Raw genomic sequence first — 26,918 nt, forward strand, 5'->3', positions numbered from 1 at the left:
TACCCACCCCGCCCCAAACAATTCTGAACAGGAGACAATGGAATGAGTCTGGATTCCAACACAGCGTGTAGATCAGGCTACTGGGAGTTGGGCGGAACAGGAGAGGGGGAGTTCAGAGGGGAAACTGATGGTATCAATTAAAACGGAGAAAATAATCCGTCACATTAATCATTAAAATTCACCGAAAATTATATTTATGTACCAGTCCGAGAAGGAATGATATTTTGACCTGTCTTGTCCGTTGAATGAATACTACAAAGCCACCCTGACCTGTTGGACATGTCAGCCGGGTTTATAATACAAAACTGCTGAAGACTTTATTCTGCTGCTGCTTTGTGATATTTCCTATTGCATTTAAAAAACTGAAAACCCTACAGGTCACATGAAATGTACCTGCATTTGTACATAATATCTTATAAATTTTATTTTTTATATATTAAAAAAAAATGATCAATAAATATTACCTGTGGTGCGTTGATATTTTGAAGTCCGAGCGGGATTAAAGTGTTTTATGTTGGGATGGTGGCAAGAGAGACAAGATTTCCTCCCCCCACCCCACACCGTGCCAAGTTACCGTTCTCAGATACACCAACAGGAGGCGATGATGGGACGGGCCTCCCCCCTCCCAATTTTGTTTGAAAAGCGCCGTTGCCTCATTTGTGGATGAAGTCCTAAACTTGAACACCAGGATCTGTTATTATCAGCAAATGATACCTCATACCGAGAATTAATGGGTAAAAGAAAGAAAGGCCTGCAATTAAATAGCGCCTTTCACGACCTCAGGACGTCCCAAAGTGCTTTTACAGCCAATTAAGTTTTTTTTTTGAAGTGTAGTGACTGTTGAGATGTAGGAAATGCGGCAGCCAATTTGCGCACAGCAAGTTCCCACGAACAGCAATGTGATTCAATCGTGGCTTTCAAAAGGGAATTGGATAAGTACTTGAAGGAAAAAAATTTGCAGGGCTACAGGGAAAGGGACTAGCTGATTGCTCTTGCAGAGAGCCGGCACAAGTTCGATGGGCCAAATGGCCTCCTTCTGTGCTGAAATCATTCTATGATTATGATCAGATAACTTTTTTTTTTATGATATTGTTTGAGGGATAAATATTGGCCAGGACAAACTCCCCCGCTCTTCTTTGAAATAGTGGCCATGGGATCTCTCACATCCACCTGAGAGGGCAGACGGGGCCTCAGTTTAACAGCACCTCTGACAATGCAGCACTCCCTCAGTACTGGCGCGGGGAGTGTCAGCACTAGATCATGTACTCGAGTCTCTGGAGGGGGTCTTGAACCCATGACCTTCTGACTCAGAGGCAAGATTGCAAGGATTTCAACTCCTCTACTGAGCTCCTTAAGGCTCGGCTGTACAAGCTAAGTGGTGCATAGCTTCACGGGTCTGAGCAGAGAAAGCAAGTAGGAGCACAATGTGTGCAGTGCACTAGAACAGAGTCCTTTCGATATATTGCACGACACATTGTCAATCGGAGGTGGGGAAGAGGGAATGTACTCATCTGCAGGTTATTTGCACAACAGGAGTTGAACGTTCAAACATTCACTGCAGCCCGAGAGAGAACCACGATTGAAATAAACTGCAGCTGGCTTTAAGTCATGTTCCATTTTTACAAAATTCTGTACAATCCATTCGAACATCACTGGATGATGAATCATGCCTGGTGCTCGGTTATGACTGGAGTTACTTCACTCTGCGTCATCAGCATTTCTCTGCTCACAACATGTTTTTTTTTTAAACCTCTGATTTCTTCCACTCCTGAAGTCACTGACCTTTTTTAAAATTTGTTTTTTGGGATGCTGGGAAGGCCACATTTATTGCCCCTCCCCGGTTGGCCCTGAGTTAGTGGCGGTGGATCTACCTTCTGATGGCTTGCTCGGCCACTTCAGAGCCTAGCCTTTATCTCAAGGGGGCTGGGACACAAAGGGGTGGAAGTTATGCCACAGCGGAATAAAGTTCTGGTTTGACCGCACCTGGAGAGACTGCGTCCAGTTCTGGGCACCGCACCCCAGGGAGGATATATTGGCCTTGGAGGGGGTGCAGCACAGATTCACCAAGACGGGTAAATGGAGTTGAGGTGCAGATCAGCCATGATCACAGTGGAATATGCTCGAGGGGCCGAATGGCCTACTCCTGTTCCTATTTATGTCCCTTCATATGTCAGCACCTTCGGGAGAGGAGGGGAGAAAGTTAGGCCGGCTCCTAATCACGTTCCTGTTAAGAGCCGACTGTGTAGTGTGGGGACTGGAGTTACCTGTAGGCTGGATTGGGTGGCAGCTTCCCTTCACTGAAGGACATTAGTGAAACAGCAGCTCTCTGGTGCCAGGCCATGAATGACCAGAATTGTTGAGTTCACTATCACAAATTACCATGGATGGAACTTGAAGTTTCAATCTCTCGGCTGCGTGTCCAGTGCTCAAAAAACAAGGGAGACAAAATGAGATTTCTTCTATCCCGTGACCCCTGATGGAAAGCAGGTGAGGGCAGAAAGAAAGACTGGACAAAGCCAATGTCAACACCTTGGGAACATATCTCCACTGATGTCAATCAGCCCCTGGCCTTTCTTGGGCTCAGAAGAAAGATATAGCATCTTTCACAACCTCCTGTTGTCCCAAATCACTTTGCAGCCAATGAAGTACTTGTTGTAATGCAATGACCAGATAATCTGTTTTAGTGATGTTGACTGGGGGATAAATATTGGCCAGACCACTAGGGAAGAACCCCCCCCAGATCTTCTTTGAATTGTGCCATGGGATCTTTTACACCCATCTGATAGGGTAGATAGGGCCTCATCTGAAAGATAGCACCTCTGACAGTGCAGCACTCCCTCAGTACTGTAGTAAAGTGTCAGCCTAGATTTTTGTGCTCCCGAATCTCTGGAGCGGAGGCTTGAACCCACAACCTTCTGACTCATAAGCGAGAGTGTGGCCCACTGAGCCACGGCTGACACCTACACTCAGCACAGCCCACACGGTCAAAGAGCCTCCTGACAATGGCTTATGAAGAATGGTCTTGAGATACCAGAGGGCCGAGGACCAGTAACTCCAGCGCGAGTTAGGACCCTTGGGAGAGCAGGGGAGGAAGTCACGAGAAGGAATAAATTTACAACAGTGCTGAATATACTTGTGCCTTTTTTTAAAGTGGTGCTGATTCAGTAAAATCACATCGTAGAATCATGGGCTCATACGGCACAGAAGGAGGCTATTCGGCCCATCGTAACTGCGATGGCTCTTTGAAAGAGCTATCCGATTAGTCCCACTCCCCCTGCTCTTTCCCCAGAGCCCTGCAAATTTTTCCTTTTCAAGTATTTATCCAATTCCCTTTTGAAAGTTATTACTGAATCTGCTTCCACCACCCTTTTCTAGCAGAGTATTCCAGATCAGAACAACTCGCAGCGTTAAAAAAAAAATGTCTCCTCATCTCCTCTCCCCGCCAACCCCCACCGGTTGTGAATGTTTTGTCTCAGTCAGTGTTGCTTTGCACAAAAACCACTGAGAGACAGCGAGCATCCTGCTTCAGAGAAAAAAAAACACCTCAAATTTTCTTTTTGATTTCTGAAATACGTGGGTGCAGGCATCTAATTCTAGCGAATCTTCTGTGACTCCCACACGAACTCGGAGAGGAGCTGCAGAGTTTGCAAAAACCACCAGCCCGCCAAGGAATCCAGCGCACCAGCCCCTTCTCCGGTGCCGCAAATTACCGTTTCAGCGCAGGTCGTATTAGCCGGTGTTGGGGATGGGCTGTGGAGTGACGGGGTGTGGCTTTGATCAGGCAGTTCCCTGACACATTGCGCCCCAGCCTCAGTCTCAGGCCTGTGCTGAGCCACTGAGTGGGGACCATTCAGACCAGAAAGGATTAATAGGTTCAGCGGATGAGAATTACATAGAATTTACAGCATAGAATCAGGCCATTCGGCCCAACTGGCCGGTGCTGGTGTTTGTGTTCCACAGGACACTCCTCCGACTCTACTTAAGCTCACCCTATCAGGATGTCCTTCTACTCCTTTCTCCCTCACATCTAGGTTCCCCTTAAATGCTATTTGCCTCAACCACTCCTTGTGGGAGTGAGTTCCACATTCCAACCACTCTCTGGGTAAAGAAGTTTCTCCTGAATTCCCTATTGGATTTATTAGTGACTATCTTATATTTATGACTCCTAGTTATGGTCTCCCCGACAAGTGGGAGCATTTTCTCTACGTCTACCCCATCAAACCCCTTCATAATTTTAAAGACCTCTATCAGATCACCTCTCAGCCTTCTCTTCTCTAAACAAAAGAGTCCCAATCTGTTCAGTCTTCCCTGATAGTTATAGCCTCTTAGTTCTGGTATCATCTTTGTTAATCTTTTTTGCACCTTCTCCAGTGCCTCTATATCCTTTTTGTAATATGGCGACCAGAACTGTGCACAGTGCTCCAAGTGTGGTCTATAAAAGTTTAATATAACCTCCCTGCTTTTCAATTCTATCCCTCTAGAAATGAACCCCGGTGTTTTATTTGCATTTTTATGGCCTTGTTCACTTTGTAATCAGAGGTTACAAAATCCCACAGCTGCTACAGATGCTAATCAGAACGTGACCACAACAAACCATCAGAACAATCACAGATGAGTAAAGGCCGTTTGGCTCCCTGAAGCCTGCCCCTTTGGTACTTGTTTTCCCAGCCTAGAGCCCAATTGTTTCCTCAGTGCCCCTGTAGATTCCTTCTCTGATACCATGCCTGGCTAGGTAGGGGATTAATAATCCTGCACCAGATCAGAATAACTCTGCTTTTAAATACTTAAATATTGAGGCCAGGTGTGGCTCTGAGTGTGGGCACATCACTCAACTGTGATGCCTCCCACAGTCGAGTAACCAACCCATGCTTACTCTCTCAGCAAACACAGAAGATGGTTGGAAAATCGAAGAGTCTATTGTTAAGCTATCTTGCTTCAGTTGTCAGCCTTGGCTCAGTGGTAGCACTCGTGCCTCTCAGTCAGAAGGTTGTGGGCTCAAGCCCCCCTTCAGGGACAAGAGCTCATAATCTAGGTCAACACTTCAATTCAGTACTGTCGGAGGTGCCGTCTTTCAGATGAGATGTTAAACTGAGGCCCTGTCTGCCCTCTCAGGTGGACATAAAAGATCCCATGGCATTATTTCGACGAAGAGCAGGGAGTTCTCCCCGGTGTCCTGGGCCAATATTTATCCCTCAACCAACATCACTAAAACAGATTATCTCGTCATTATCACATTGCTGGGAGAGTTGGACTACAGGAGGGGAAGGCTTCAGGCCTTTCCTCATCCTTGACTGTTCTGATGTGGTCAAATTCTGATGACAAGAGCAACAACTTGCCTTTATAGAGTGCCTTTAATGTAGTAAAACGTCCCAAGGCGCTTTTCAGGAATGATTATCAAACAAAATTTGACACTGAGTCACATAAGGAGATATTAGGACAGGTGACCAAAAGCCTGGTCAAAGAGGTAGATTTTATAGGACCATATTAAAGGAGGAGAGAGAGGTAGAGAGGGAATTCTAGAGCTTAGGATCTAGGCAGCTGAAGGCACGGCCGTCAATGGTGGAGCGATGAGAATCGGGGATCTGTAAGAGACCAGAATTGGAGGAGCGAAGAGATCTCGGAGGGTCGTAGGGCTGGAGGGGGTTACAGAGATAGGGAGGGGGGCGAGGCCATGGAGGGATGTGAAAAAAAGGATGGGAATTTTAAAATCGAGGCGATGCCAGATCACGGGCCAATGTAGGCCAGCGAGCACAGGGGGTGAGGGGTGAATGGGACTTGGTGCGAGTTAGGATACGGGCAGCAGAGTTTTGGATGAGCTCAAGTAACTCGACGTAACATCTCCTCGTGCGGCTCGGTGTCAAATTTTGTTTTGACAATCGCTCCTGCGGAAGCGCCTTGGGACGTTCCACTAAGTTAAAGGCGCTATATAAATGCAAATTGCTGCTGTTTGTTTGCAGGGGCTTGCTTTCCCTGAGCAGGACGACAACTACTAGAAGGCAGTAGTGGAGGCGGGTACAATTTTGTCTTTTAAAAAGCATTCGGACAGTTACATGGGTAAGATGGAGGGATACGGGCCAAGTGCAGGCAATTGGGACCAGCTTAGTGGTATAAACTGGGCAACATGGACATGTTGGGCCGAAGGGCCTGTTTCCATGTTGTGAACCTCTATGATTCTGTGATTCTCAGGACTGCGCTAGCAGGCACCTTGTGCGCATGTGCAATTTTGGGCCTCCTCCCCCCCCCCCGCCCAGGGTCCACTTAGCAGTAACGTGCGTTGTGATTGGTTGCTGCCCCAGCTGCGGCATTCCCTCAAGCCTGAAGAGTAAACAAGACCGAGGCCATTTTCAGCCGCAGTGGTCTGGCCGCGGGGGTCGTTAATCGGTTTCTTTTTTCACACACTCTATGGTGAAAATAATGGGTACTTTACCTCATAGATTTAGCTAAAGAGTAGAAGTGTGTCGTTAGAATTAAAAAAAAACGGAATTTTTGTGAGAAAAATTTCTGTTCCGAAAACAACGGGGGGGGGGGGGGAGGGAAAATGGAGGTAATCCGGCAGCAACAGTTAAATCCCATCAGTTCCAAACAGCCGTCCAAGCTGGTGACAGGTAAAGAGGCTCCATTGGGGGGCAAGCCCATATTGGAAAGCTCAGGGTCAGTGGCCGAAGCCGAGTCCGATGACTGTTTCGACAGTGGCATTGGGTCCCTCAGCGAGTTGCAGGTGAGGCAGTTCGACGAGTTCAGCAACGTCGACCAAGGCATCGAGTGCGGGGAGGCGAAGAAGTCCAACGGGCGGCGGGCGGCGCTGGGCAGCGAGCCCGACGTTTGCCCGTCCACCCAGCAGCGGGTGGAAAGTGCGATCGGGCAGATCACCAAAGGCATCGAGAAGGTGGAGCTCAACAATGCAGAAGAGACGGTGGAAAACATGACCGAACTGCTCAACTATCGAAGCGAAGACCTTGACTCGTGAGTATATATTCAAAATGGCATAGAGAATAATTTTTTTTTTATTCGTTCATGGGATGTGGGCGTCGCTGGCGAGGCTGGCATTTATTGCCCATCCCTAATTGCCCTCGAGAAGGTGGTGGTGAGCCGCCTTCTTGAACCGCTGCAGTCCGTGTGGTGAAGGTTCTCCCACAGTGTTGTTAGGAAGGGAGTTCCAGGATTTTGACCCAGCGACGATGAAGGAACGGCGATATATTTCCAAGTCGGGATGGTGTGTGACTTGGAGGGGAACGTGCAGGTGGTGTTGTTCCCATGTGCCTGCTGCTCTTGTCCTTCTAGGTGGTAGAGGTCGCGGGTTTGGGAGGTGCTGTCGAAGAAGCCTTGGCGAGTTGCTGCAGTGCATCCTGTGGATGGTACACACTGCAGCCACAGTGCGCCGGTGGTGAAGGGAGTGAATGTTTAGGGTGGTGGATGGGGTGCCAATCAAGCGGGCTGCTTTATCTTGGATGGTGTCGAGCTTCTTGAGTGTTGTTGGAGCTGCACTCATCCAGGCAAGTGGAGAGTATTCCATCACACTCCTGACTTGTGCCTTGTAGATGGTGGAAAGGCTTTGGGGAGTCAGGAGGTGAGTCACTTGCTGCAGAATACCCAGCCTCTGACCTGCTCTCGTAGCCATGGTATTTATATGGCTGGTCCAGTTAAGTTTCTGGTCAATGGTGACCCCCAGGATGTTGACGGTGGGGGATTCGGCGATGGTAATGCCGTTGAATGTCAAGGGGAGGTGGTCAGACTCTCTCTTGTTGGAGATGGTCATTACCTGGCACTTGTCTGGCGCGAATGTTACTTGCCACTTATGAGCCCAAGCCTGGATGTTGTCCAGGTCTTGCTGCATGCGGGCTCGGACTGCTTCATTATTTGAGGGGTTGCGAATGGAACTGAACACTGTGCAGTCATCAGCAAACATCCCCATTTCTGACCTTATGATGGAGGGAAGGTCATTGATGAAGCAGCTGAAGATGGTTGGGCCGAGGACACTGCCCTGAGGAACTCCTGCAGCAATGTCCTGGGGCTGAGATGATTGGCCTCCAACAACCACTACCATCTTCCTTTGTGCTAGGTATGACTCCAGCCACTGGAGAGTTTTCCCCCTGATTCCCGTTGACTTCAATTTTACTAGGGCTCCTTGGTGCCACACTCGGTCAAATGCTGCCTTGATGTCAAGGGCAGTCACTCTCACCTCACCCCTGGAATTCAGCTCTTTTGTCCATGTTTGGACCAAGGCCATAATGAGGTCTGGAGCCGAGTGGTCCTGGCGGAACCCAAACGGAGCATCGGTGAGCAGGTGCATTGGTGAGTAAGTGCCGCTTGATAGCACTGTCGACGACACCTTCCATCACTTTGCTGATGATTGAGAGTAGACTGATGGGGCGGTAATTGGCCGGATTGGATTTGTCCTGCTTTTTGTGGACAGGACATACCCGGGCAATTTTCCACATTGTCGGGTAGATGCCAGTGTTGTAGCTGTACTGGAACAGCTTGGCTAGAGGCGCAGCTAGTTCTGGAGCACAAGTCTTCAGCACTACAGCTGGGATGTTGTCTGGGCCCATAGCCTTTGCTGTATCCAGTGCACTCAGCCGTTTCTTGATATCACGTGGAGTGAATCGAATTGGCCGAAGACTGGCTTCCGTGATGGTGGGGATATCGGGAGGAGGCTGAGATGGATCATCCACTCGGCACTTCTGGCTGAAGATGGTTGCAAACGCTTCAGCCTTGTCCTTTGCACTCACGTGCTGGACTCCGCCATCATTGAGGATGGGGATATTTGCAGAGCCTCCTCCTCCCGTTAGTTGTTTAATTGTCCACCACCATTCACGACTGGATGTGGCAGGACTGCAGAGCTTTGATTTGATCCGTTGGTTGTGGAATCGCTTAGCTCTGTCTATAGCATGTTGCTTCCGCTGTTTAGCATGCATGTAGTCCTGAGTTGTAGCTTCACCAGGTTGGCACCTCATTTTTAGGTACGCCTGGTGCTGCTCCTGGCATGCTCTTCTACACTCCTCATTGAACCAGGGTTGATCCTCTGGCTTGTTGGTAATGGTAGAGTGAGGAATATGCCGGACCATGAGGTTACAGATTGTGCTGGAATACAATTCTGCTGCTGCTGATGGCCCACAGCGCCTCATGGATACCCAGTTTTGAGCTGCTAGATCTGTTCTGAATCTATCCCATTTAGCACGGTGGTAGTGCCACACAACACGTTGGATGGTGTCCTCAGTGCGAAGACGGGACTTCATCTCCACAAGGACTGTGCGGTGGTCACTCCTACCAATACTGTCATGGACAGATGCATTTGCGACAGGTAGATTGGTGAGGACGAGGTCAAGTAAGTTTTTCCCTCGTGTTGGTTCGCTCACCACCTGCCGCAGGCCCAGTCTTCAATGGTGCAAATATAGACACATGCACAGTCACCCAAGTAGGGACCCAGGTAACAATCTTGAATGCATGTGCGGTACTTCCAAACCATGCCAGCCAACCATGCCAACTTGGGTCGCCAGCTTTTGGATAGAAACATAGAAAATAGGAGCAGGAGTAGGCCATTCGGCCCTTCGAGCCTGCTCCGCCATTCAGTATGATCATGGCTGATCCTCTATCTCAGTACCATATTCCTGCTCTCTCCCCATACCCCTTGAAGCCTTTTGGATGAGACTGCAAACCTCTCAGGTGGACGTAAAAGATCCCCTGATGCTATTTCGAAGAAGAGCAGGAGCGTTCTCCCCAGCCAATATTTGCCCCTCAACCAGCATCATTAAAACGCATTATCTGGTCATTTATCACATTGCTGCTTGTGGGAGCTTGCTGTGCGCAAATTGGCTGCCACGTTTCCTGCGTTAAGTGACTTCACTTTCAAAGGTATTTCGTTGGCTGTAAAGAGCTTTGGGACGTCATGAGGTCATGAAAAGCACTATATAAATGCAAGTCTTTCTTTAACTAGGGTTGCCAACTCGCCCCGCCCGATCAAATAGCCTTTTTTCCCCATCTCCAATATTTTTTATAACTAAAACAAAAGTGTTCAAAGAAAATGGAAAAAACACATTCTTTTTAATAGCCCTGTGATTTTTCTCATGGGTTGATCGCAGCAGTGTCTAGGGGATTAATCTTTAATTCCTGGAGACATGCCAGGAGACTGCGGGATGTTCCAGGATGTCAACAGTCTACTGTGCTATCACTCTGCAGTCTTTCCAAAGGTTGCCCCACTGCAACCTTTGGAAAGACTGCAGAGTGATGGCACAGTAAGTCAACACTGGCCTTTTGCCTCTGATTGTGAAGGGTCTTGATCGGGTGGATGCAGTAAGGATGTTCCCAAAGATGGGTGAAACTAGAACTAGGGGGCATAATCTTAGAATAAGGGGCTGCTCTTTCAAAACTGAGATGAGGAGAAACTTCTTCACTCAGAGGGTGGTAGGTCTGTGGAATTTGCTGCCCCAGGAAGCTGTGGAAGCTACATCATTAGATAAATTTAAAACAGAAATAGACAGTTTCCTAGAAGTAAAGGGAATTAGGGGTTATGGGGAGCGGGCAGGAAATTGGACATGAAGCTGAGTTCGGATCGGTCAATGCCCTGTGGGTGGCGGAGAGGGCCCAGGGGCTATGTGGCCGGGTCCTGCTCCGACTTCTTGTGTTCTTTAGATTTGTGGTTGGGATCAGATCAGCCATGATCTTATTGAATGGCGGAGCAGGCTCGAGGGGCCGATTGGCCTACTCCTGCTCCAATTTCTTATGTTCTTATGTTCAAGTCCAACCGTATGTCGTCTCTGCTGCCTGTAATAATCCCATGTGAAATTATTTTTTTTCTATATTTATATAGTGCTTTTCATATCCTCAGCATATCCCAAAGCAATTCACAGCCAGTGGATTATTTTTGATATGCAGTCATTGTTGCCACATAGGCAAAAGTGTCAGGAAAGTTCTACAAAGAGCAATGGGTGGTTGGCTGCAATTGATGAGCCATCACCAGCACAGACATGATGGGCCTGTGCTGTGATTTCACAGTATCGTAGTAGGTACAGTGCAGGAGGAGGCCGTTTGGCCCATTGTGCCTGTGCCGGCTCTTTGAAAGAGCTATCCAATTAGTTCCATTCCCCTGCTCTCTCCCCATAGCCCTGTAAATTTTTTTTCCCTTCTATGATTCTACGTGCGGTGCTTTGAGATGTTTTAGAAACATGATAAGATGCTATATAAATGCAAGTCTTGGTCTTATTGTATGCTTCCAATGCAATCAACATGACAATTGTTGTCTATTGCACACACTTATTTGGGCGCCAGCTTTCTGTCATGCTTCCCGATGACGTCCTTATGATAGGATTTTCCCATTTTGCAGCTAAACGCCTACCACTAGACAGAGCTTCCTAAGCTCCAGAAGCTGCAGATCCCCATACTGCTACCTAGAGCGTCGCTGATACACTGTACTCCACTTTGTCTTGGCTTTCTGTGGGCAATGACAAAGGGAGATCCACTAGCTCATACTGAAAAACAATCGAGATGTGGTGGCAGAGATAAAAAATCAACAGGAACAGTATTATTGACCATTATGATTTTTACTTTTTTTGCAAGGGTGTCTGAACCCTCTGCATTCTTCCCAGCTCCTTGGTATCTGCAGACCCTTTATTATCTGTGTTTCAAGAGGGCAATTTGGTCCAAGACTTCCACCAGTGCTGGCAAAAGGTGATGTGATAGTGGGCCAAAGCCAACTCTAGCGCCATTTCCCTCTTCCTTTCCCCCTACTCCGGCACGGACACGATGGGCCAAATGGCCTTCTGTGCAGTAACTTTTTAATGATTCTGCGATAGTGTTTGCCCTCCGCTCAGTGCTCCTCTACGTCAGTTTGGATAGAAATCAGAAACTTATAGTGCATGGCAGGCATGTCCAACCTGTGCCCTAGGACCACGCTTGGTTCCTGAGCCCCAGCAATCTAGCTCTGGAAGCCTTGGCAACTCAGGCTTATTTGTACTTATCTTTCAAAAGAGCTTTCATTTATACAGTGGCTTTTCATGACCTCAGGATGTCCTAAAGCGCTTCACACCCAATGGAGTACTTTTGAAATGTAACCACTGTTGTAATGTAGGGAAATGCAGCAGTCAATTTGTGCACAGCAAGGTCTCGCAAACAACAGTGTGATAAATGACCAGATAAATCTGTTTTAGCGATATTGATTAAGGGACAAATGTTCAGTTGACTGAATTCCAGCTCTTCAGCCTTCAGGGCAGCGGCCCTTCCCTCACCCTCTCCGTGCATGGACACGTTTTAAAAGTGGTTTCGTGCCGGAGCTGAGTTATACTACATCCAGTGCAACACCAGGGTGGAAGCAGTGTACTGGAGATGGTTTCATCTCTCAGGCTAAAGTGCACTATGTCAGGTGCATCTAAGTTGCAACCATGGATCAGATGCAGTCTCAGAACCCTAACAATCCAACCCTTGAAGCCCAGGCAACTTAGTTCTATTTGCGCTTAAATCTTTTACTGGGGGCTTGTCCTGTTTGAATTTTGTGGGTCAGGAGGTTTGGAAAGGGCTGTTAGCACTGATGTCTCATTGGTGGACAAAGCCTAAATCAGAACACTAAGCGCTGTTAGTATCAGCAACTTTACGTATCTGGGAATTAACGGGAACAGGGATTTAAACTTTATATGTGGCCTTCAATGCTTCAGACGCCCCTGTGAGGCTCATGAAGGCAAACGCCTGGGCCTGCATGGAATAGGGGATTGGATTTGTGTCCTGCCACGTGAATCCATATGTTGGTGCCACAGTGCTGCCTTGTGTGTATTTTAGAATCGATTTCTTCTTTTCTTGTTGCTATGCACGGAAGCATCGCAGGTGAAAGTGAAATAAAGACAGGAACATCTGCTCTTGAAGATAGACGTTGCATGTCAGATACTAAAAGTATTTTTCTCCCAGCTGCAGCTTTATGAGGAAATAAACTATAACGTTTATTGAGCTTCTCATTATGTTTTTAGAAGTGCAAAAATTCCCTTGTTATAATTACCTGTGATGCACATGACTACGTTATTGCCTCAGTTCGCCACAATTAATAGTGACTATTCAGTGCAGAGATGTCCAAACTGCAGTTGTTGGGCCATAATCTGGCCACCAGTCCTGGCAATCGAGAGCCCAGCAGCCCTGTTCTCTTTGCATTTGTATTTCTTACTCACTGATTTGTCTTCCTTCAGTTTAGTAGCCCTGGAAGTTTGGAAAAAGCTGTTTTCAACACAGTTGCTTCATTTGGTGAATAAATCCTAAATCAAATCGCCAAGCTTGAGATATGTTCAAATTAGCGAGAACATTGATCCAAACTTCACAGGGTAAATTTGCCAATCCTGCACTCCCAGCGGGGACGTGCACATGAAGGGTCAGAGAATTGGCTCTACGGTTTTGTGGCCCTGTCTCCAACTCGCATCCCTTCGCGTTGCTCCCTGTGTAACGAATGATGTCATCAGACCCCAACATTGAGGCCCCCGCTTGTAGCGGGAGTGTTGGCCAACTGGAAAGTTGGCGAAGATAAAATGGTGTCGGGCAGGAACAGAGCGACACCCACTCGCCTGATTTTAGCCCCTCCTTCGCACCATTCCCACCTGACAGGATGGGGTTAAAATCGATCCCTTAGTATCTAATTCTGTTTCCCCACTCATTTTCAGTTCATGCTGATTTGTTCTAGGATAAAGGTTAGAATTTCCAGCTAGAAAGCTATGTTTGAATCCTACAATGAGAATATCCAAAAGGAAGATTTCCTCAGTGCACTATGTCACATGGCAGAATCATTGTTACTCGTGCGTTTCCACGTTCACTATACATGGTTAGAGCAAGTGATTGGTTATCACTCAGAAACTGGCACTTTCACTATCATTTGCATTTTTTACACTAAATTGTGGCTTGTGTGTAACAAATTGTGCTACGCCCCATAGATGTAAAAATTCATAGGCTGTTGAGCTGTGTCAAATCATTTGGCCTTGCCCAGAATAATTCCCCTGCCCCTAATGTTTTTCTCCTCTCTCTGCTCCAGTGTAACATACTGATTGGGCAAGCAGCCTTATTTAATCATTGAGGCAATTTGGTTGCCATTTGTGACTAGTCTTGCTCTTGAAATAGATGTGGAAGTTTGTCTTGATTGGACATGTTGGTTGCAGTAGCTGTCCGGAATGCAGCAAGAGCCTGGGAATTTCCCAACGCATGATAGATAAACAAATCCTCAGTGTTCTGCTGGTTTATAACTACTTTATGGGCATTGTTCCTTCTGAGCTGACTGCAATTAACTCTCTACTGCTGATATCATGGTGCATCGAAAGACTTTTTTCCCCTCCAATTTTCTGTTGTCCTTTCCTGAAGGCACCAGCTGCAGCCACGGTACTGTTCCACCAGAGCTCTGGTATCTCATCCAAATGGCCATCCTAAACAGCAAGCTACTCGACCCTGGATGGCTTACACCTAAACCCGATTCTTCCCCTGCCCCTTGCCCACACACTTGTATCCCTCAGCGGGAGTCACTAGACAGCAATTGGGAGTGGGAACCCTGCCGTACTCGTTTCCCCCCCCCCTCCCTCCCCAATAGCCCATTGGCACTGAAAGCCATTGTGCTTTGGCTGAGAGTTAAATTGGTGTAGACCAGGGATTGACCTGGGATACACCCGAGGTATTTTAATTACACATTCCTGAATTCCATTCTATGTCCTGCCCCAGCCCTGACATGTCAGACAAATCTGAATGGCTGCCTCTTTGGTTTTATGGGCATCATGTTAGCCATTCGTGTTTATATTTAGCACTAATTGCTATATACTTTAAATGATTAGGGCAAAGTATCACTGCAATTTTTTTTAACCCCTCTTACACTCTAATAATCAAAAATGTTTGGCTAATTACTGTATCTCTGCTCTCATAAGACATTGATTGGCGCTGTGTAAAGGCCTTTATGGTAGGAGTGGGATCAGGAGGATTTCACGTAATGGGGCTGAAGACAGCCATTTATGTTAATAGCTTTTGTTAACCTTCAGACTTCTCCAATGCTCCACTTGCCTCCCAGTTCCCATCCTACACGCCTTGAACTTTTCCAAAACGCCATTGCCCGTATCAAGTCCCACTTACCCATTACTCTTGTTCTCACTGACATCCATTGGCTTTCTCTACCTCACTATATTGAATTTGCTATTGTTGCCATTAATTACAAGCCTCCATGGCTTTGCTTCACCCTACCTGTGCAACCTTCTTCCCTCCCAGTGTCCATTTGCCTTCCAAATCTTATCTTCTGGGCATCCCGCTTCCTTTAGCTCTATTGACCCTACTCTCTCAAATCCCTAAACCCATCCTTTAATCTTGCTAATATTCCCTCCTTTTAAAGCCTCCCCAAACTTTATTCTTTTTTGACCCTGCTTTCAGTCATCTCTCCTAACTCTTCCTCTACTGCTTTGAGTCTCTGCAAAGTGCCTTGAAACAAATACAAGTTGTTATAATGGGGGAGGAAGCAAAGTAAATATGTTTTTTTGCTGCTGACTTTTTGAAAATGCTGATATCGTTATTGGAACATGGATTAGTGACTTAAAGAACTGCCTTAAAAGAAATTGAGGAAATTTATAAGCAGCTGAATTTAATACAGTCATCAACTAGGATATAGTTCATCATAAGCTGTATAATAATTCAGGGCTCTCTGACTAACCCAGTTTCTCCCAGTGATGTCAAATGTGTCTGGCTCACTTGGTAGCACTTTTGCTTCTGAGCCAGAAGATTTTGGCCCCACTCAAGGATTTTGAATGTGTAACCAAAGCTGACACGTCAGTGCAGCCCTGAAGGAGTGCTGCATCGTCGGTAATGCAGTGCTTGAGATGATATGTTAAACTGAGGCTCAATGCCCCTTCTCGGTGATCGAGCCAGATGTTGAAGATCCCGCGTCACTGACAAAATTGAAGCATTTTTGTCTAAGGTGCAGCATGTTAATCGGCTTCTTTAATTCTGTCTGATACAATAAAGGAATAAATGCCAACTTCATTCTCAGAAGAAACATGCCCATCTTTATTAATGTGCAGTAGTTTCCAAATTAGTCATTTTGCCCGCCAGATGTCTGAGGGAGGGGCCAAGAAACTCAATTCAAACATATGTGCCTTGATGTGCTACATAAATGCAAGTTATTGTTGATTGGCTGTTGTCTTGGAGTTTAACAGACACTGGGGATGTTCGCTGATTGCACAGTGTTCAGTTCCCTTCGCAACCCTTCAGGTAATGAAGCAGTCTCTGCCCACATGCAGCAGGACCTGGACAACATCCAGGCATGGGCTGATGCGTGGCAAATAACATTCGCGCCAGACAAGTGTCAGGCAACAAGAGAGTGTCTAACCGCCTCCCCTTGACATTCAACGACATTACCATCGCCAAATCTCCCACCATCCACATCCTGGGGGTCACCATTGACCAGAAACTTAACTGGACCAGCCACATAAATACTGTGGCGAGTGACTCACCTCCTGATTCCCCAAAGCCTTCCCACCATCTACAAGGCACAAGTCAGGAGTGTGATGGAATACACTCCACTTGCTTGGATGAGTGCAGCTCTAATAGCACGCAAGAAGCTCAACACCATCCAGGACAAAGCAGCCCGCTTGATTGGCACCCCATCCACCACCCTAAACATTCACTCCCTTCGCCACCGGAGCACTGTGGCTGCAGTGTGTACCATCTACAGGATGCACTGCAGCAACTCGCCAAGGCTTCTTCGACAGCACCTCACAAACCCGCGACCTCTACCACCTAGAAGGACAAGGACAAGGACAAGGGCAGCAGGCACCTGGGAACAATACCACCTGCACGTTCCCCTTCAAGTCACACACCATCCCGACTTGGAAATATATCGCTGGGCATGCTATATACCTGGGCAAAGGGAAACAACCTCTGACCTAAGAAACTGGTCTGAGATGCCGAGCCCCTCATCTCTTTCTTCCCCCCCCCCCACCCAAAAAAAACCAAAATCCGTGCTGCATTGTCGGAGGTGCCATCCTTTGAATGAGCTGTTAAACTGAGGCCCATCTGTCTATTCTGATGTGTCGGGTGGACGTTAAAGATCCCACAGCAGGGAGTTATCCCAGTGTCCTGGCCAACATTCTTCCCTCAAACAAAACCATCTAGAAATAGATTAACTGGTCATTTATCTCATTGCTCTTTGTGGAATCTTGTTGTGTTAGAGATGGCTGCTGCATTTGCCTACATAGCAACAATCACTGAACTTAGAAGAAAGTAATGGTATGTAATTCAGTTTAAGTTGAGAGAAGTGATGATATGCTATATAAATGCGTTATATCTCATCAGTTAACTTTATCATTTAAATATTAAATTATATTTTCAAGAGTTTGCATTCGTATGCCTTTGTCTGAAGCCCTTGTATGTTTTGATTATACCATATTGTCGGTACATTGGAGTTGTACATCAGTGCATTGAGGTTTCTAGACAGGGTTGTGCTTGCACTGGGAGCAGTGTGGGTTTAAATCTTTGAAGCAATTTTTCAGGTGGATTGGAGAATGAGAAGGTCCATTGATTCAAAATCTGACTGAAGTGGACGGAATGAAACAAAAGGATATCAATGTCAATCACACTTGATTGCCAATTAGGAGAGTAGACTACCTACAGTTGGCAAATACTAAAACCATGTCATTAATCGGCCCCCAGGACATGTACAATAGTGGTCTGCATTGGCTGCTTCCATCTTTCTCGCTCCCCCTCTCCCTCCCTCCATTGACACTTATTTTACTGTCTGTAGTACACTGTGTTATTACTCCATTGAGTTGTGCTGTATTTAACACTGATTTTTTTGTTTTGTTTGTGAGCAACACATGGGAGATCAACTAATATATGTAAAGTATTTTTTCTTGATAGGATACTGCACCTTGCCGTCATTCATGAGGAAGAATCCTTTATAGACCAGATTCTCCATTGTGCAAAGGGCACCGATTACCTGGACCTGCAGAACGACCTGAAACAGGTGATTACAGCGGGGACAGAGATAAAGCAATAATCACTATCGTTGTTTGATGTCATTCAAACATTTGGTTAGATTATTTCCTTGTAGTGACTTCCTCCTGTACATTATTCCATATTATTTCCCTCTAATAAAAGTATAAACTCCTCTCCACACCCCATATTGCAGTCTCCAAAAATAATCTAGTTTTTTTTTCCTCCTGCCTCTTACAGACTGCACTGCACTTGGCTGTGATCGTTGGGCAGCCGGAATTCGTGAAGAAATTGGTGGCTGCCGGAGCAAACCTTGTGCTTCAAGAGAAGGATGGGAACACTGCATTACACCTAGCGTGCAAAGAAAAGGCGACCGACTGTGTTCAGGCACTCCTGTTTCCCCATTCCAGTGAGTTGAAGGAATCCAATCTCTTTCACCCTTCACAGTTGAGAGAGCAGCTGCATTGCTATAACTACCAAGGTAAAGTCTCTAAAAGTTAATATTCATTTTTGATAAGTTACATTCTGAATGGAATGCATTAGGCTGGTTAGATAGATGGTCAGGAATCAATAAGACGAAGCAAACCCAGGCTCCCCTGGTGGTTCACTTGGTAAAGGAGGTGTGTAACTGAAGACAGACCTGGAGGTTCGATTCCCAATCTGTGCTGAGTTGACGATCTCAGTAGGAGCACTGAAATTGGCCTCAGCACATCTAGGTTAAGGGGAAGTGTGTCCAGTGCTATCCAGTGACTCCTTACATCAGTTGAGGACAGCTCCTTTAACCCTCCTGGTAAAGTAGCTTACTGTCTAGGCTCACAGATAGGGATGCCGAGTAAGGAATCAGTACCTTCGGAAAAGGTGTGGAGAAAATTGAAGGGGAAGAGAAAATTGAAGTGTACAAAACCAAATAGAAATTTAAAAATGTCCTAAATCTTGTACTGATGAGTTTATCTCCTTTCACAGGGTTCACACCTCTCCACGTAGCTGTACTGCTCAATGATGTTCACATTGTTGAATATCTTCTGTGGTTTGAAGTTGATGTAAATGCAAAGGCAAGTACTCTAATCTGTTCAATACAGTTTGAGACACCAGGCACCCCTGCCAACTGCAGAGGTGCAAAAGATCAGGTTTTTCTTTTGGTTTGTTTTGAGGGGGAGGGGACTGCCCCATTTTAAAAATGATTTTCTCTCTCCCACTTAGGTTTCTCCCCTCCCACAGACAGTGTTCCTTGGCCGAGAGGGTGAGTGGGCAGCTAACTCTACGGCCTCGCTCTGTGCTGCACCTTCAACAGCCTCGTCACCTTATTTGTTGCCTTTAGATGAGACATTCAGCTGAGGCCCCATCTCCCTGGTCGTGGTTCAGATGGATGTTAAAGATCCCTTGGCACTATCTGAAGAAGAGCAGGGAGTTCTCTTGGTGTCCCGTCCAATGTTCCTCCCTCAACCACCACCACCACCACCAAGAAGCAGATTAACTGGTCATTCATATTCTTGTTAGTAGGATCTTCTGTGTGCAAAATACCTGCCACGTTTGCCTACTTAATAACAATCACTGCACTTCAAAGTAATGCATTGCTTCTATTTATGTGTTGAAGATGAGAAACGGTCACAAGGCCCCTGTGCTTAGCAGATTTTGCCCTCGTATACCAGCCCTGCCCCTCCCCAGCCCACACCACCACCTGGAAGAGGTATTAAGCCAAAGAACAGTTGTCAAATTAGGGGTTCTCTTTCAAAATTTCCTCCAACCCCTAAAGATCAGTTAGGGAAACCCCAAGCCCATTAATTATGTTCTTGTTTGTAGGATTTTCTGGTGACCACGTTTGTCTACATAATAGCAATCAAAATGTTGTACTCCTACCTTTCATTTTTTTTCCATTGTGATAAAGCACTTTGGGATGTTTCTGAGAGACGGTATGAAGTGCTGTATAAATGTAGGTCACTGCAGCATTGTCACTGCCTTGTTGCAGGTTTTGTGTGACAATGTTTGTCACTGACGATATCTCCTCTAATCAGACCAGGAAGGTGAAATGGAAAAAAAAATCACTAGTGCTGGAAATCTGAAATAAAAACAGGCAACACTGGAAATACACAACTGCTCCATCAGCATCAGTAACGATGGGTTAATATTTAGTGTTCTGATGAAAGTCTATGTCAAAAATGTTAATCTATTTGTTCTCTTTTCAAAAACTGATGGACCTGCTATGTATTCATTTCAGATCAGGAAGGTGCCAGGTTTGTCTGTGCTGTGTTAGCTGATGCAGCACTAGAGGCACGACACTAGAGGCATTCCCTGTCCAGCAAGGAGAAAAGAAATCAGTTAGGGTCCCCGCTGCTGGCTGCCGTCCAGTGAAGTTTGCTGGAAAGTGAACCATTGGGCGAAGGCAAGCTTGGGCTCAACTGTGATCCCCTCTTGATTGAATAGCTTAATGTCACTTACTGTCTATATTCACATGTAAAAAATGGGCACTCGGGTGAGAAACCAGAATCCAGAAAGGAAGAGGGGACTGAAATAGATAAATACAACTAATGAGCAGTGTGTCACACTTTGTAAGCTTTGCTCCATGCAATTCCGATCATAAGGAATGTGTACAGGTCACGGCATGTAAAAGAATTGCATTGTTTTAAGTGTTAACTTTGCAACACTATTCGAAGAAGATTGGTCAGTTCTCCTGGTGTCCTGGCCACCATTCCTCCCTCAACCAACACTACCAGCAACAGCTTAACTGGCCATCCGTCTCATTTACTGTTTGGGGGATCTTGCTGTAGACAAAATGGCTGCCCTGTTTGCTTACATAATAACAGTGATTGCACTTCAAACATTGATTCATTGGATGTGAAATGCTTCAGGGATGTTCTGAGGAGTGATGCATAAATGCAAATTATTTTCTTTTTTTTCTCCATATGGAATTGTATGCAGTGGGAATAAATGAGAAGTTGTTTGATACATTGGAATTCTGTGGATAAGGAAGGGATACCTATGTTTGTCATGTATAAAAAGACTTGTGTATCAATCTTTCTTTTCTCTGCATTTAGGAGAAATGTGGAGGTCGAACTGCCTTACATCTGGGAGTGGAACAGCAGAATCAGCAGATCGTCAAACTCTTACTAGATAGACGGGCAGACGTTGAAGCCCAGATGTACAATGGCTGCACACCACTTTGTCTGGCTGTGTCCAGGCCTGAGTCTAGTATAACTCAGTTGCTCAGAGACTATGGCTCTTTAGAACCAATTACAGATGAGGAGTCGGATGAGGATGAAGGAATTGATGAAGATGGCATGGTATGTCGAGCTGGTAAAGTGAGCCTTGCAGGAAACGCTACGTGCGTAGTTGCTAGGTGGATACAGGATTGGGCTCGACTGTGATACCAAGGGAACTTCTGCACTTGCACAGTTTCAAGCAAGGAGGATATTTCAAAATTAAACTCTGAATTTATCAAGGTGAAGTTGAGCCTGCCAGGGATGGAATATTTATTTTCTGTCCTAAGCTCAAGTTGAGGTAGGATTCTGTGGTTCCCACGTCTCGCTCAGGTGTCCATTCTCTGCGTGTGAGTCTAGACTGCAAGTGCTTGCAGACTGTTTGACAATAGGGAGCATCGCAGCTGGGCCCAATCTGTATCCAACTGTGGCATCGGCACACGCACAAGTTTCAAGCAAGGCACACTAGATTATGATAAGGAGCAGCAATCCTAGATTATTTTTCCTATTACATAGCCCAGGGGGGCTGCAGTCAATTGTAGATCCTCACCTGCCTTCAGCTAGCAACACAAACCAGGGATTGAACATGAATCGCCTCGTCTGTATGCCTTCGTAAAGTCATAGAATCATACAGCACAGAAGAGGGCCATTCAGCCCATCGTTCCTGTGCTGGCTCTTTGAAAGAGCTATCCAATTAGTCTCACTCCCCTGCTCTTTTCCCCATAGCCCTGCAAATTTTTCCTTTTCGAGTATATATCCAATTCACTTTTGAAAGTTACTACTGAATCTGTTCCCACCACCCTTTAAGGCAGTACATTCCAGATCATAACAACTCGCTGCATAAAAAAAATTCTCCTCAATTCCCCTCTGGTTCTTTTGCCAATTATCCTAAATCTGTGTCCTCTGGTTAATGACCTTCCTGCCAGTAGAAACTGTTTCTCCTATTTACTCTATCAACACCTCAAATGATTTTGAACACCTGTATTTAAATCTCCCCTTAACCATCTCTGCTCTAAGGAGAACAATCGCAGCTTAGAACCACACAGAATGGTGACTTTACCCACTAGATCATCAGGGCAACTGAAGTGCAATGCTTTATCAACTTGTAGTCACTGGCAGCATCAACTGGGTCAGGTTTTAGAGGAGCAATGTGTTATAAGTGCGGCCAATGAGGCGATTTGAAGTAATTACCGAGTTATTTTACAACGTCCCTTAGTTTTATTTTCTAATGGGTGCCTTAACAGGGCGCAGCATGCAGCAACAGTAACAAGTAAAAATGTGCCGTCAGATTTAACGCTAGTGGTTGGTGAGACCACAACAAAGTAATTGAAGTGAGTTCCAGCAGTTGCCAGGTATCCCGCATGAAATAAGAACAAAAAAATATTGGCTCTGTAAAGAGAAAAAACAGGTTAATGTTTTAAAACTGGGAAGCACCACTGGGTTGGGGAAAGTAAAAATCAGCACGGTTTGGCATCAGAAATCGCTATTCAGTGATCCCTGGTGGGAAGACTTGCTTGTATGGACATCTAATGATGATAGGATTGGGCCTGGCTGTGCTGCCATTCAAGGATGAATAGCCTGCCAACACTTGCTGCCTGGGCTCACACTTGAAGAATGCCCACTCAGAATGAGATGCAGAGTGCTGCCTGGAGCCGTAGCCTAGTGAGTGATCCCCTTTCACGAGGGGAAAGGTGAAAATTAGTTTTTAAAAATCCCTTCCTGTGTAATACTGGACAACTTTCACATTCAACATGTACTGACCAGAAAACTGATGTAATCGTTTTATGAATCTCACGCAATAGCTCAGCACTAAGCCTCTCAGACATTTCAGTTCCTCTTTCTTCCTAACACTTATCTTGCTTGTGATGCAGGCAGGTCATTGAAATTAATTAGTCATCTCAAAAGAGACATGTATTTCTGTTCTTTGTACTTTTGACAAACCTCATCCTCTTCGTGTTGAAATTCTGGTGTGTCATAAAGGTTAGAGGGTGAGCTGATGGAGGCCTCCATGGTTGTGCAGGGCTATCAATAGTGCAGTTGTTTGCACTGGTTGACGAGATGGGAACGGGAGGGCACAAATTTAATGTGATCACAAAAAGAATTTAAGGGGAGGTTACAAAACAATTTATTTGCACAGAGGCAGTTAGGATATGGAATTCTCTGCCAAAACCTTTATGTAAGGAGAGTCCATACATTATTTTCAAAGGGAATTATATAGTTGGCTGTAAAAGAGGAACATTAAAAGTTATGAGAGTGCGAGTAGACCAAGTGGTGCATGTGTAGGAAAACCAGCGACCTGTTTTCTGGAACGTTATCTACAATTCTGTGAAATAACATTCCACAAATGTTCTGATTTATGAATTTTTTCCCCCCTCTCTTGTTTTGTAGGGAGAGTACGATGACTTTGTGGTGCACGGATGTTAATGGAAGATCAGAAAATTCAGATGTCCTGCTGTATGTCGTATTTAAGTATTAAAATTGTAGCATTAAAGTTGTTCAGCTCTACTACTGTAAAGGAGTGCAGTCATATAGTCCTTTTAACTGTCTTGTAGCCTTGTATTGAACCAATATCCGGGGATGGAGTAGTCTTTATAACCTAATGTCTGAAAACATGGATTTGTGGTTTGAATTTAACTGGTTGCCACCCGCATGTACATCTTGGGGGAACCCAACACAAAAATGCCAATCAGGTGAGAGACAGCGGGGCCTGGAGTTGGGCAGCATGGCGTGAGCACAGTGTGATATGGGGAGGAGGGGTGTACCAGGCAAACATGGGAGACGATGCATTAGCCCTGAGTGCTAAACCTGAGTGGACAGGATCCCCTCACGGTCAAACAGCTTGTTGATATGGGTTTGGCGGGTGGCGAGGGGGGGGGTGAAAGAGGAGATCTTTGCAATTATTTTTAAAGTTTGTAACTGCTGCCACTCCCACACTGCAGCAGTGCTGTCCGGCATCCCATCGGTGTTATTCTTAACTAGAGGTAATAGAGAGACTCTGAGACAAGTTTATTTTTAAAAAATCCTACTTCTCTCCTTTGCCACAACTGCCTCTCCAGCCCCGATGATGACCGGAAGTTTTTCTGTGTTTGGAGAATTTCCAAAGTTGACTCAAACTTGTGAACTTTATGCTGCGTCAGTGCTGACTGGTTTTGTTTTCCCTGCATGTACTTCGATTGCATTAAAGCAGTTTGAGTAACTCGTTGCAGTTGGAATCATACTTACTGACCAAATGAGGGGAACAGAGGCTATATATTACTGCCCACTTGGAGAATACTGACCTTGTTAGATGTGAGGCTCATACAGTGTAGGATCACACAATTCACAATAATTGGAAGAAGATTTTGTGAGTCAATGGTTGAAATGACTTTGATTTTTCCCTTTAACCATTTAAAGCTGTGATGCATAATGATACGTAGTGCAGTGGGGTAGGGTGAGAAGGAGAGGCAAATTAACAGCTGTGTTAAAAAAAAGAGTTCTCTGGTTTCATAAATGCAAATAGTAATTCATGCTAAATGTTGATAGTCCACCTGTTCTGTTGTAAGACCAGTCATTATTTAAGTACATTTATAATATAAATTTTCATAACTTCTGGGGAAAAAAATGCCTGATCCGTGGCCTCAAATAGCTTGGTTTTCTCAATGAGGTGACGTGGTTGGTGAAGCTCCTTTTGAAAGCCAACAGGCAGCCTCTCTACGTATGTAATTGTTGAAAGAGGAGAGGGAGGTGTGCTTCTGGAGCTGGGGGGGTTCCATGTGGGGGAATCTATTCACTGCTTCCTCTCCCTCGTTCCCACTGAACTTTTGTGTGGTTTTACATTGTCAGTCAAGCTGCCCAGTCGGAGGCCCGTAACCTACCAGTGCCACGCCCTTGAGTTTTTGCCTTCGGTGTGCTACTGGTCCCTTTTGTTGGCCTGAGTTTTGTGTTGCCCCTGGAGAACTTGGGGAGCAGCAGAAAGAGGTTTGGAGCCCACCTCCTTCAGCAGGTCTTGTTGCTCTTGGCACATCATCGAAATAAAACTGGCGTTAAGCCACGCTAGTCCACTGGGCGTTCCACTTGAGAGAATGCAAACTCGAGAACATGAGTGAATGTGGAGGGACGGAGTTCATCGCAATCTGGTTAATAGCATTAGATTTTGGAGAGGGTTTTTTTTGCTGTTCTGAACCTTCCTGCTCCACCCATCTTTCCTGTGTTGAGAGAACAGTCTGGAGATGTGCCGCCAAAGTCTCCGCCCTGCTGCTGCTGGGAGGTGTTCTGCAGTTACTGGGAATACTCCTCCCTTTTGTGGTTTTTCTGCTCCCACCTGCAGGAAAGCCTCTGGCTTCTGCTCAGCGTTTCGCCTATGACAGACGAGGATTTGCCTAAGATTGGTAGCTGATGGTTTTAACACTTCCCCAGTGCAACTTGTTACAAGATTATATAACCAATTCACGCTTCAGATTGAAAAACACCGATTTTAAAGAGTGCTCAACATAAACTCATCAAATAGTGCTCGTGAAATAAGATTGGACTTGCTCAGTAGTTTGTACGAGTTTCATTCATCTAATTCCTTTGAAACTAAATGGAAAGCTGGTATGGTATTGTTCATTTCAAAAACATTTCTATATAATTAAAAATCATGTTATATGTGCACCTCCTGTCCAGCTCTAATGATTTTTGGTCACTCTTTTATTTCAACATTTAACATTGAAACTGCCTGTATAAACATGTAGAACTGAAATCATGTATGTAAACAGTTGCCTGTAACGGTGTAGTTGCAGGCTTTGGCCTGCAAGTGGTGCTGTGACGCGGGTTTCTGAAGTCTCTCAAATCCATCACCATCTTGTGTATTTTTAAAAAACTCTCATTGGTGGGCAGTCCTGGACAATTTACTGATATCAGTTGTTTCTAAGGAGACCACATTTCATGAAATTTTGACCTATATTAGTTATTTTTTTAAATTTTATATTGCATTAATTCTTCTTACAACATACATTTTTTTTTGTTATTTGCATATGTACAGAATGCCTAATTCAGAGTAGATGTTACACATACAGACTGATGAGAGTTGTCTTGTATAATGCCATATCGACAGCCCTAGAGTAAGCAGTGTTGGCTTTTTAAGTGTGCACTTACGGCTTTGTTGCTAGAACTTTGATAACTTGTATTTTAATTGATTTATTTTCTTGCTTCATTGTAGCTACGCACCAGGATTGCTAACTAGTGCGTTGCTTGCCTTACACACAGATGTAACCACTTAGATAAACCAGCACTTTTTAAAAAAAAAACTGACAAATAAATGTTTGCAAGTATTGCTGTAAAAATGCAGATTTGTTTTGGTGCTATTATGAAAATAATGAGTGCAGTCTATTTGCTTTCTTTCTCAGCCGTGGCTCGCTGGTAGCTCTCCCGCATCTTGAGTCAGAAGGTTGTGGGCTCAAGCCCCACTACAGAGACTTTAGCTCATAATCTAGGCTGTCACTCCAGTGCCAGTACTGAGAGTGCACTGCACCGTTGGAGGTGCCGTCTTTCGGAAGAGACGCTAAACTGAGGTCCTGTCTGCCCCCTCAGGTGAACACAATAGATCCCATGGCACCATTTCGAAGAGCAGGGGAGTTCTCCCTGGTGTCCTGGCCAATATTTATCCCTCAACCAACATCACTAAAACAGATGGTCTGGTCATTATCACATTGATGTTTGTGGGACTTTGTGCCATGTTTCCCTACATTATAACAGTCACTACTTCGCTCATGGAGCTTTGCTCTTTTTTTCGCACTGAAGTATTTTTTAACAAATCTATATTATGAGGCTGTTCCAGCATTTAGCCCAATT

At 45.5% G+C, this 26,918-nt stretch overlaps 1 protein-coding gene across 1 annotated transcript; it reads left to right on the forward strand.

Moving 5' to 3' along the window:
* Nucleotides 1-6,302: 6,302 nt before the first annotated feature.
* On the forward strand, nt 6,303-26,412 carry LOC137305946 (NF-kappa-B inhibitor beta-like). Its single transcript, XM_067974907.1, has 6 exons — nt 6,303-6,963; nt 17,842-17,947; nt 18,157-18,397; nt 18,880-18,968; nt 20,949-21,194; nt 23,499-26,412. The coding sequence occupies exons 1-6, from the start codon at nt 6,539-6,541 to the stop codon at nt 23,532-23,534; spliced, it is 1,143 nt and encodes a 380-aa protein (XP_067831008.1). The 5' UTR covers nt 6,303-6,538; the 3' UTR covers nt 23,535-26,412.
* The last annotated feature ends 506 nt before the right edge of the window (nt 26,413-26,918 follow it).

This window comes from Heptranchias perlo, chromosome 41 (genome assembly GCF_035084215.1).
Source record: "Heptranchias perlo isolate sHepPer1 chromosome 41, sHepPer1.hap1, whole genome shotgun sequence".
Taxonomy (NCBI): domain Eukaryota; kingdom Metazoa; phylum Chordata; class Chondrichthyes; order Hexanchiformes; family Hexanchidae; genus Heptranchias; species Heptranchias perlo.

Excerpts from the sequence above, each read along its gene's own strand:
- LOC137305946 (XM_067974907.1), top strand. The coding sequence starts at position 6,539 with ATGGAGGTAATCCGGCAGCAACAGTTAAATCCCATCAGTTCCAAACAG. Across the intron at positions 18,398-18,879 it reads GCATTGCTATAACTACCAAG|GGTTCACACCTCTCCACGTA; the intron begins GTAAAGTCTCTA and ends CTCCTTTCACAG. Across the intron at positions 18,969-20,948 it reads AAGTTGATGTAAATGCAAAG|GAGAAATGTGGAGGTCGAAC; the intron begins GCAAGTACTCTA and ends CTCTGCATTTAG.